The sequence below is a fragment of the Lagenorhynchus albirostris genome, chromosome 2 (assembly GCF_949774975.1).
Source record: "Lagenorhynchus albirostris chromosome 2, mLagAlb1.1, whole genome shotgun sequence".
In the NCBI taxonomy this organism is placed as follows: Eukaryota; Metazoa; Chordata; class Mammalia; order Artiodactyla; family Delphinidae; genus Lagenorhynchus; species Lagenorhynchus albirostris.
This window is the reverse complement of record NC_083096.1, coordinates 95,676,661-95,689,038: the sequence shown is the minus strand read 5'-3', so window position 1 is coordinate 95,689,038 and position 12,378 is coordinate 95,676,661. Positions and strand designations below refer to the sequence as shown.

Genomic DNA, 12,378 nt, shown 5'->3' with positions numbered 1-12,378 from the left:
CTGTAGTCTTCTAGATGTAAAATTTTATTGATATTGTTTTCTTGGACTGAGAGATGAAAAACTTTGTGAGATTATGCATATATTCTGGGGACAGAGCAGATCAGAGTGGAGTATGAGAGAAAACGAGTCAAAGACGACTCCAAGTTTTTTAGCTCAAACATCATGACTGATTGTGTTGCCATTAACTGAAATGGGGAAGACTGAAAGGAATGGATTTCAGGAGGAGAGTTCTGCAATTGTTATAGGTGTGCTAATTTTGAGATGACTTAATAATGCCATTGGAAATAGCTGAATAGACAGTTGAGTGAGTATATGAGTCTGAAGTTCAGGGGCAAGGTCTGGGATAAAAATAAAACTTTGGGAGTTGACAGCCTATCAAGATTATTTTAAACTATAACTAACTCAATTAATGATATGTTTTTAAAACTCTATTTGATATAACTTACCCTGAAAGAAATCATTATGACTTAAAAATGCTAAAAATGCTTATAATAAATATTTTATTCTCTCAAATAATCAAAATAGAGACCTTGGTCCAACATATTAATCTTCAGAAACAAAAATCACTATTTACACTTTATGTTCTAAAACATGCTATAATTTGTTTAATAACCAAAAAAATCACAGTTTAAGGTTTAAAAATGTTAGGCAACTTTGTCTCATAATAGACTTTATAAGTGTGTACATGCTTGCTTAACATACTCCTTTATAAAATAAGATTATTCATTCATATATTTTTCAACTTTATAAAGGCCATAACTCCATATCAAGTGTGACTTAACTGTACTAATTATCATTGAGACCCCCAGGTGACTTTACAGTGGGTTGGCTATTCCAGAAAAAGCTGCATTGCTCTCTACTTCCCTGGTTATTTGTCAGAGGATCCAATAGTTGCAACCAATTGGAACCACCTAGTAAGTACAGATATCAAAGTATGCACTGACCATGCCATCTTAGCAGCCTCCCTGGACTCTTAAATTAGTCACATGAATCCATTCTATCCAGAAAAATATACCCATATGGTCTTGTGTTATGTGGCCCTGCCCACATCCCCAACTCCAGCACTCTCCTAGTAACACACGTACTCCATGAGAATGGAGGCTGGCAAACCATCTCTGTAGTCCTGGCATCTAACATAGTGACTGCACATAGAAGAGAGTCATTTAATTTTCTCAGTTATTAAACAACCTCAATCTTGAACTTTCTCATATCACAAAAAGCATATATGAACTGAAAGTCAAAAGCAGAAATAGTATCACAACTCTGAGAATGGTGAGGGAAGAACAAACACCATTTGAAAGTGGGATATTTGAAAAGTATGGCATTGCTGATTTATAAGTGGTCACAGCTATTAAAATATGTTTATTATAAAACTAAAATTATATTTTCATTACAACAACTTGACTTTAATGTTGAGAAGAGCAATATTTATTGGCATTTAGTTTATCACATGCTATGGAGAGGAGGATTTTTTTTAAAAAGCATTATCAATATCATAATCAGTTGATCTATTTAAATCATTTTGCAGAGCCACTTCTGTCTGGCAATAAGGTATGTATCAACTGATTTCCACATAGCAGATAACCTTTCACTTGACTTCCAGTACCCTGTTACACAAGCTAGGCACATCCTTATCTTTGTATAAATTTATTTCCTACTACAGAAGGTTCATGAACCCTTGGTTGTGCATCAAAATTATATGTAGAGCCTTATAAAGCAGCTGTGCTTGGATTCTGCACAAAATCTACTCAATTAATATCTATAGGGATGTAACTGAAAATGATTGTGATATCAAGCCAGGACTGAGTACACCTGTCTTCTTGACTTTAGTGAAACTGTCTTGCTCATGAGTTCATTAATTCGTTCAATGAATATTTACTGGCCATCTATTATGATCTAGGTATGGTGCTAGACCTAGATGCCAGAAATTTTTACATAGATGAAAAAGATGCAGTCCCTGCTTTCATTTTAGCATCAAAAATATTCTATGATAAGTATTCAAGTTGGAGTTAGTACAGTGTGCTTTAGGATGTTATACAAGGTCAATTATCCTAGTCTTCATGGTTAAGGAGAGGTATTCCTAGAGGAGATAATATTTAAATTCTGTGTAAAAAAACAATGCTAAGCAGATTGAGAGAGTGTTCAGGGTGAAGATCATAGCTTGCTTGGAGGAAAAACAGAGAGTGCTATTTTCAGGAAATCACAATAGTATTGCAAAAATTTGTTCAATATACTTCTGTAGACACTGGCAATAACTGATCTACATAACCCTATATCCCATCTCAGATCATCAATTAGGTTATTAAAGAGCAATTCATTAGAGCTGCAATCAACACCTTTACCTCTTTCAACAAAAATTTTATAATGTTTACTATGTGTTAAGTTCCGATCTATGTGCTTAAGACACACTAAATTAAGCAGATAAAGACATCCATCCTAATGATTTTAGTGGAACTAAAACATACAATGGATAGGAATAGAATATTAAAAACATATTTTTCATCAAAAACAATTCTACACCTACAGACTATTAACCTTATTAAGCCCTTGAAATTTTACATACTCCTTGCTTAAAGATGGTACTTCCTAATATCATAATTACATGTGGAATATGCAAACTGCTCTCTAAAAGAACTAGTTTAGTAAAATAATCATAAAGCAATAAATATAGATAGGCTAACCTTCCTAATAGTCATTAAGTAAAATCAGACAATCCTTAATAGGATGCAAAACTGAGATAAAGGTTTCAAAAATGAATATATGAGAGGAAATTTCCCAATTATTACTTTTACAAGTTGAAATCATGTAGACAAATGAAATGATGATTTATGTTGCTGTCAAAGCAAAAACACGACTTCATGTGGTATTTTTCTCGATCAGATTCCTATGTTAAAGCAAACTACAGTTTTAGAGGTAATATGGTCAATCAAGAGCTTCAAATATTTAAAGATATCTTTGGAGAGAATGTGCAAAACTATTTTCCAGATGAAGAAAGCTAGAAAGAAGTCGCAACTCATTCACTTTCAGAAAATGAGTAAAAAAAGGGGGGGAGGAGAGATCTAATTACTGCTAACAACATGACATGAGGAGGTCACTTCACACCACTCCAAGTTAACTAGGTTTTAACCTTGTTCCAGTCTGCTGAGCGAAGTAAGAAGACAATTCGTAATCTAAATAGTGACTATATCATATCCTGTGCATTCTGGCATGTTGGTAGACACCAGGGGAAGAAATAAATCTAAATCACAGTCATTACCCTCCAGCAACTCCTAGAGAAAGGCTAACATATAAATGAGAAATTTTTGAAATAATTATAATGTGTGTGTGTGAATGTTTGTTTGCAAACCATGTATCTTTCAGTTACATTCTCCCAGTTGATTACATTCCAAACAGCTTTTAGATAATCAGATCTGACACTTTTATACTGAAGGTAGTAAGCATACTACCATACAAATCCCCCAAGTGGAAAAGACCTGTTCTTCCTTGTAATGGATCCTGATTAGAACAGGCAGCAATTTGTAAGTGTCCTTGTAACTTAATGAAACCAGGCCAACCCCAATCTGAACCTTGAATGCCAAGAGATACAGCTGTCAACTTCTCCTTCAATCAGTCAAAGGAAATAAAGTAACATTTACTAGCTTCCATCCACTCCCCTTTGGGTTCTCCACCATCATTAGGGCTGAAGTTTGTCCCTAAAATGGGAAGGGTGACAGGTCCTCCAACACTGAACTTTAGTGCAGGCTGAAGAGCTACCTGAATTATAACATCATCTTTAATGAGAGTCTCTTTATATTTTTCCTTGGTGGCATTCAAGTTATTCACACAATTTACGATATTCACTATGGTGCAGCTGCATGATTTGTGCATTAATGTTAGGCCCCAGGGCACCATAATCATAAGCAAAGTCACGAAGGCTGTGTAAAAGCATTAAGAATACACAGTAAACATGGGCAAGTGATCAAAAGCAAGGTCTCTGGAGCATGGTTGCCTCGGTTCAAATCCCAGGTCTATCACATAGTAGTTGTATGGTCTTAAGCAAGATAATTAACTTCTGTGGCTTCCCTGGTGGCACAGTGGTTGAGAGTCCGCCTGCCGATGCAGGGGACATGGGTTCGTGTCCCGGTCCGGGAAGATCCCACATACCGCTGAGCGGCTGGGCCCATGAGCCACGGCCGCTGAGCCTGCACGTCCGGACCCTGTGCTCCGCAACGGGAGAGGCCACAACAGTGAGAGGCCCGCGTACCACAAAAAAAAAAAAAAAAAAAAGATAATTAACTTCTCTGTTTTTCAATTTCCTTATGGGTAAAATGGAGATTTTAGTATTAGCTTACTTCCAGGACAATTGTCAGAATGAAATGATATTTTATACAAAAAGTGCTTACAACAGGACCTGGTACATAATGGGCATGCATTCAATGTGAGAGCTTGTTATTATATCTGCCTGGAGTATGAAGCTTGAGGTAAATCTTGAAGTATGAGAAGGCATCTGTGAGATGGATGAGAAGGAAACATACATTCTAGGTACAAAGAATAGTGTGTTCAAAGATAGGGGAGAATATGGGCAAGAGGTTCAACATGCCTCAACAAGTGCAGGGTGAATGGGAGTGGGGTGGCAGCAGGTGGAAAAAGGCTGATCCTGAGCCTGGACGTACACAAGGGCCACATCCTGAAGGGCACTCTACACCACGCTAGGCCATTTGGACAACACTTTTGTCTTCAAAACCAGTGAAGTATTTTGAAGATTCATCAGCGTTCAAAGAGTGACAGCAAGTAGTAGGTTGTCCTCCACAATTAGTCTAAAAAGAGAATTGAGGGCAAACACCACTCTAATATTTATGGCTCTTTCTCTGCAGAGCTATCCAAGAGCACAAAGTAGGAAAGTGCGCTAGAGCTTCTTATTAGTTTTGTCAGGAATTTCAGCTACTGCTCTTTCTGGCAGGCATCCTTTCGGGAAGTTGTTTGTGAAAATCTGAGGAAGGAAAACCAACCACCTCATACCATCTAAGGTTCGCTCGTTTAAGCCCGGATGTGAGTTTACCAGTCAGACAGAGGAAGGAAGCTTCCACTGACACCCTATGCGCTCAAGTTCTATGAATAGGGACCTTCATTTGCCTGTACAGTACAGGGCCATTCAAAAGCAATTAAATTTGGTTAAAATAAGAAAGAAATGCTTTTTAAGGAAAAAAAAGAAGGTTTGAGGGAATTGCAAAAGTTGATTGTGCTAAAGCACTTTTACACAGGTTTGTTTTAGTTCTCAATTGTCAAGTCGTATTTAAGCTGGTCTCTTACTCTGAAATATGATAACCTTTCTTTTCTCTGAGTTCTTTCTCCTAAATTAATAGCACTGTCTCTAATTCCATGCGCAGCAAGCAAAGAGTTTATTTTACCAGATAACAGTAGGTCTGGTGATCAGCCAATGTCTAAAGAACCACTAGCCAAGTCAGTAGTAAGCCAAAGACTGCAACTGATAGATACTACTCACTAAATCACTTTAAAATTGACTTTCATCTTCTCTACCAGATAGTATTATTCATGTTGAGTTCTGACACTACTGAAAGTAGAAAAAAACCCCCAAGATTATCTATAAAAATAAAATCATATTAGGGTTTTGAAAGGAGAAATAAATATATTAGATGCATTAGAATATAGAAGGCAGTTAAATGAAAAACAAAACCCCTTAGTTTCTGAATTAAATTGCAAAATAAATGAGTAGAAAAAGTCCAAATTTAGGAAATTTTTTATAGTATACTTTTAGTATATCTGAAAACTGAATTTAAAATGGACTCTTCAGTGAGACAACTTAGGGAGCGCTGCAACTTTTTATAGCACCTGTGCATACCTCTCTTTCTTCTTTGCTAAGGAACAAAACTTCAACAGACAAAAAAATGTTTGGTTTCCTCTCACCACACCCAGCTCAGGCCACATTTCCCCACTATTAAATGAAGGAAATGGAGGAGTAAAAGCAGAAATGCAAATCAGCCCTCAGCTCCCACTCTGCAATTGCCCTGAATTCCTAATGATCACAGACCAACTGCACTTAATTATTTCTCCAAAGGTAGATGGGAAAGGAAAGTGTATTTAGGATACAATACGATTCTGGCTTTCAAATACTTAAATGCCATCACTAAAAATTATATAAAATGATAGGACTGGCTCGATATTTATAAAACCCTATACTTATATAAACTGTTAGAATTAGCCATGAGTATAAATATTAACTTCCATAGTTTCTTCTTCAGGACCCTAAGGACATATACTGCATTTCCCAAAAGAGAGGAAAAAACTTCATTTGGTTGAAATACTAGCTCTACCATAGTGGTTGCCAGCACAACATATCATGGTAGCCCATTAAGAGGGAGTACTTCCCTACAAATTAACAGTCCATTTATTCCTGAAGTAAAAGGTATTTATGTGATTTCAGACACTTTGACAATCCAAAAGAAAAATCTGAATTAGAATTTGCACTACTAAGTGCTCTCTTATTTTTTACCAAAGTTGACCACTTGTTTAGAAAAAATTATCTATTAAACAAATAACCCATATCAAGTAAAAATTAATTTATTGTCTGACTTATTAATAAAAGCCAGACTATTATATATAATATATATCACCCAATCAATCTAAAATTAACATGAAAAGCATAGAAATTTGACACTATTTGCCTTATTTGAAATAAATATATAATTTTCTTAGCTTCTTGAAAATTCAAAGCTGTACTGGGTCCTCCATTAATAACTTTAGAGAGGATAAAAAACTATGTTCTTAATTCAGCAAGATATGTATACAAAAAATATTTTACAAAGTGTTGTGCTTTCTACTTTGATACAGATAATCTTATAGAATCACATAATTAGGTATGTTAACATTACAAATTACCTATCTCCAAACTTGGGACTTTGAGGAATTTTTAAATGCTTTCTATAATTTCCTGTTTTTCTTTAAATCAGTCATTTTCACTTAATCTATCTTTTCACTAATTTAAACTCCAGCATGTACATTTAAGTAATATTTGGTCATTCCATATTCTATAAATACATATACGTTAAGTAATAATTGTTTATTCCATTGTCTCAGACTACTGTTATTTAAAGATATTTTTATCACTATTGCAAATCTTCACCTTACTCATTAGAAAAACCTTGACTATTATAAGAATATATTTTTTTGAGAAAGAGGACTCAGCTAATAAATTTTCTGTGCCTTAGTTTCCTCGTTAGTAAAGTGAGAAGGTAGTAGAGATGCAATTTTTATAAGAATTTCTATCTCAAGCATTCTCTTTAAAAAATCTAAACACCTTTTCTTCCTTTGAAAAGATTCAGCTTTTTATTACACACTCTCACCCAAGCTTGATTCAAGTCCATTCATTATCATTACATAGGTAGTACTTCTATAAATTAACCAGAGTGAAGAGAAATTTGTCTCAGAAAAGAAGAAAAATTTTAGAAAAGAAAGGTGATTACTTAGGTTTTTTGTAAGAAATCCTATCCACAAATATGAAAAGAGACTCATATTTGCCTTGCTATATTTTAGTGATAACTTGAATAATGTGCTCCTTCAACTTTAGTCACAAATTGAGGCAAATACAGAAGCTAAAAATTAATTAAATAAATCATAAGCAATCATACTATCTAGGTATATACATTTCTTGTTTTTCAACTTCATAACTATTTAAAACTCTGAGAGTACCTCTTATAGAGTGATTTTTATAAAGTAGATTCTAGTTAAGTATTAATTATAAAGTGAATTGTCACATTAAGATATTGATAAAATTAATTTCAAAACTAATAGACAATTTTGTGAAAGTGTCTATAATTAGCTGAATATATATGTGTCACTTAAGCTAAGGTTATCTGTATAAAAGATTCAGGAAGATGCTTCTCATAAGATACCTATTTTTCTTTATTGTTTATTACAGGCTTTGTCCATTTTGATTTAAAAAACAAATGGAAAGGCAATATTAATAATCATAGAAGACATTGCATTTGTCATCAGAAGCATATCTGATCTTTTAACTGATTTCTGATTAAGTAATCACAGGGACAAACTTGATCTCTTTGCAAAGTTGGATTAGCACATACTCTGGAAGCCAGCACCATTTCACCTGCTGATCCCAGGCACTCAAAACACTCCAGCAGGGCTCACTACCAATTGCTGACAAGCTTTGAAAGTTCTTCATAAAATTAATCAACTTTTTGCAAGGCACATTACTGGCTCAACCACCAAAGGTTGAATACCATCTTAATTAGTGAAAAATGATTCAATTAGATATTTTTTTCCCTTCGTACTCAATTTATCTTAACTCCTTTAAAAACCGCTTAAAACCATCTATCTTAAAACTCTCTATCTTAACACAATCACAGGCTATAGTCACTATAAATTCCAGGTAAATCTCAGGTTCTACCTATAATAAGTAATGAATTAATTGAAAATGAAATTAATAAATTCATGAGATAAAACATTTATATTAACCATAAGCAAATATATGAATCATGAAATTGAAGTTAATGCAAATAAATATATTATAAAAAATAATGCTTACTCTTTTATGCTAAATCATAATAAATACTAAAATTTTAAATAAGTAAGTTAAAGATTACCAAGTTACAGAGTTTGGATTTGCAAGGTAAAATAATATAACTCTGTGTTTGTTCATAAATTTTCTTTTAATTCATTCACTCCAAGAACTTTTCTCTGTAAGATTAGATGTTTCAGGATCCTAACTACACATTTTTAGAATCCAATTTATTATGACTCAGAACTTTTTAAGGCTTTAGTGTTTTTAATCCAAGAAATAAAAATTTTAGATGAAAATAGGCTGTTTTAAATTATCTTTTGGTTTAGCAACCAAATCACACCAGTGTGCCTCAGTGAAATCAATAAATTATAGTATAATGCTAGTACATAATACCTTATTTAGGAACTTATTCATTGTTACATCAATTGCAAATCTGAAGGCTAGTATGAGAGCTAGACATTGAGTTTATTTTCCCCTTGTGAGATGATTCAGGCTAGTGTTTCCTTTTTAAGCATTAATAAATAATATACTATTTCCTTTTTGAAGTTCATTAAGGGCCAAAGAATGACTACAAGAGTAGGTTTAAAATGTGTAGCTTCCCACTAAGCAATAAGCACCTAGTAACTTGGTGAAACAAATACCAAATCTTACAATATGAAGATCCAAATAACCATAAAACTTTCGAGACATTTCTTCAAAAATGACAAACAGAAACAACATATTATCCTTAAAGTTCGCTCTTTCTCACATTAGATGGCTTTATAATAATAGAGAAGGTTCTTTTTCCACCATTTATTTGATGTGGTACTGAGATGTTTGTTTAAAAGGGTTTTAGGTATGCAGCTACATTTAAATGAAAAAATTATGCATCACAAGTATAGAAATTTGATCTTTCTGATCTCCTTAGAGCTTTAAGGAAGTCCCAGTGTGGAAATGAAACATCTTCAGTGAAATAACCCCTGAATGCCTATGATAACGTCTCTTGAGTTTATAGTGCATCTGTCTTCACTGAAGAAAGTCTTAGTTTCCATATTAAAAAAAAAATAGCTGCCACTATGATACTTTTTCCTACGTTTGAACAAAAGAAATAGCTGAAAAAGCTCAAAAAGAAACAGCATATCTGTTCTTCCTTAATCGAGTGTCCTTTTTCAGCATCACTGTATATCCTTAGAAGGATTTTAAGAGGCCTCATTTACTAACACAGTTGCTTGAATTCCAAATAATAAAACCAGCAGAGGGCAGACCTGCTGACAGAACTGACCAATCCAGCTGGTGACCAGGTACCAAAGGTAAAATACAAATTTTTGATGGATTCCACTTTCAAGACTCTACTATTTATCTTTTAAAATGTAAAAATGAATGAATCCACGTAATTAGCATAACTTACTTCAAAATTCAAATATAGTCCTAATGAGGCTCTGACTGTATTCTCCAGGAAAAGTCACAGAGGAATAATCCACCACTGCCCGCTACTCAGGAAGGTGAACATCACAAAGTGTGGGGAAGAAATACAGACCTGGTTTCGCAGAGTTCGGCCTCCGGGAGCGCTAACTCCCATTAGGGAGAACTCAGATCTTGGCACTCACAGGGTCAGACTCAGGTTTCCACTAAAGCCTGCGCATTTGTGGTTGACAGTTTCTTTCTCCCTCAGCCAATCATCGCCACCCTCCTTCTTACCCCCCCACTTCTCTGCGCACTCCTGACAAAGCTTGCTTTTTTACTCTAAGCTGTTTGGGCTCCCTTAACTCCAAAGGAGTCCTCCCGCCAGCCGTGTCTACAGCACCTAACGGACCGCTTCAGCCAGATGCCTTTGCGGGAAAGGGCGGGGGAAGGGGAGGGAGGAGGCGGAGGGGAGGAGTGAAGTCGCTCTCCCTCCTTGGGTACTGACAGGGCTGCAGTCTCCCGAGCAGGTCTGGTCATTGAATATTTGGTGGTGCCACGTAGGAACTTTTCCTTACCTCTCTCCTCCCATCCCACCCCACGCCCCCTCCCCTTCCCTCCAATCCCTATTCCTCCACCCCCACCCCATTTGCTTGGCGAGTTTCATCATTCTCCAAGAGAGCTGCACGTCCAACCTGCAAGAAGAAGTTGGGGGTGGGAGGGGTCACAGGAGGAGGAGGGGGCTGAAATCCCGGGAAAAAAGTTCTTCCTATCTTTATCTATTTCTTATAATCTCCCATTTTTTCCTCTTAACATCTCCTCAAAATGCCACACACACACACACACACACACACACACACACACACACACAGTGTTCTCAGTCTTCAAGATTCAGGCCCCCTGCTTCCTCTCATATCCCTAAAAGTAAAACAGCTTGAGAACTTCATCAAGGTTCATTTTATACACTTTCTCTGTATTTTCTCCTCAGCTCACCTTTAAAAAAGCATTTCCATTAGTTAGAATCTGAAGAAACCAGAATATGTGTTCAAAGGGCAGTCTAAGGACTGTTCCTCAAACAAAAGCTTTGTATAACTGCCCTTGTGTTCAAGGTAATACTTTTCCTCTTTTCAAAGCCCCTGGAAAGTGGTGAAGGGCATTTCAGCAGGCTCTGTGCCTGACAGATCTTTTTTTCCTGCTACCTCTTCTCCCATTACTGTCCCGCCTACATCCATCTCTCTCTCCAGTCTTCACTTCCAACCTGATGGCAGCTACAATCTGGATTTAAGAGAATTGCTTCTTTGGGTGGGGGGGGGAGGCGGGTTGGAAGAAGGAAGGGGGGAGGGGCACAGAATGAGAAAGACAGCAATCTCCCACCTCCCCAAAACCATTTTTTCTTACCTCCTCTGACCTCTCTAGCCTGGAAGAGGAAAGTCAGTGCGAGAGTTGTTATGGTGAAATCCCAAAGCCACCGTTTCGTTTTCCACCTAGAGGACCACCGCTCCATCTCCGAGCCCCGCACTCACAACTGTGAGCTCAACCCACGAAAACGCGACTGCAGACCAACTCCCTTCCAAGGTATCGTCGGGGATGTTTGCTACACAGCCATTGGAGAGGGAGAGGGGGAAAAAGTCAAAGGGCTTTTTCTTTAAATTTGATGGTTTGCTTCCTTCCTGTCTCTTGCCCCCTCCTCTCCCTCTCGGTCGGCCCCGCTGGTCGGGACCCTCCGATCCGTCCTCTGCGGGGCCCTGCCTTCAGACTGAAGGCAGATGAGGGGCTTCAACCAAAAATCTGTGAGGACTGCGTGCCCCTAAAGGCTTCATGCCGTCTGTGGGCCGGACGAGAGGCTCTGGGCAGCCCCCTCCTCCGCCCACTCCCCTCCGGCGCCCCCCTTACCCCGGGCGAAACTGACAAGCCCGCTGAAGGTCAGACCCAATCACACGCCTCGCGGGCAGCCCCGAGCCCGCCCCCCTCTCTTTTGCCCAAGAATCAGGTCTCCCTGCAAGCCCAGCCCACCAACCACCCCCCTCCCCATCTCCCCACTCCTCCCCTCCCTCTTCTCCTACCCAAATCCCCGAGAAGAAATGGGAGGGAGTTACGGGGGACGCGTGCTTGGCTCCAGCACTTTGGGAATGAAAGGAATTGCAGGAGAGCCCCGGAGTCCACAGAGTTTTCAAGGAGCTTCTGTATTCAATAAAAACAGCTACTTGTCTTCTTGCACCCGTCTGTTAGCCTCTCGTTCGTCGGCGGGGGAGGGGAGGAGCCCAGCGTCTGATCCGCCACACCGCTGGAGTTCTGGGCTGCCAGCCGTAACCTTATCCTTGTGCAAAAGTCTGCTTCTTATAGCAGTCGTGGAACCAGCGGACTCATTGCTTTGCCTGCTCCGAAAAGAATTTTTAATACTTTTTTTAAACCGGGAACTAAAAGAAAGGGATGAAGGTGAGATGGAGGGACCCAAGAGGTCAAAACCCATGATCTTATAGGGA

General features: G+C 37.7%; 1 protein-coding gene and 1 pseudogene across 3 annotated transcripts in view; both read right to left on the bottom strand.

The window, feature by feature from the left end:
- Nucleotides 1-11,428, bottom strand: part of COL11A1 (collagen type XI alpha 1 chain) — a 190,839-nt gene extending 179,411 nt beyond the window's left edge. For all 3 annotated transcript variants that reach the window (XM_060142441.1, XM_060142440.1, XM_060142442.1), the window contains exon 1: nucleotides 11,294-11,428. In XM_060142441.1, the coding sequence (XP_059998424.1) occupies nucleotides 11,294-11,399 (106 nt within the window). In that variant the 5' untranslated portion in view covers nucleotides 11,400-11,428. The remainder of the gene's footprint in view (nucleotides 1-11,293) is intronic.
- Nucleotides 3,338-3,919, bottom strand: LOC132516446 (superoxide dismutase [Mn], mitochondrial-like; annotated as a pseudogene).
- Nucleotides 11,429-12,378: the final 950 nt, after the last annotated feature.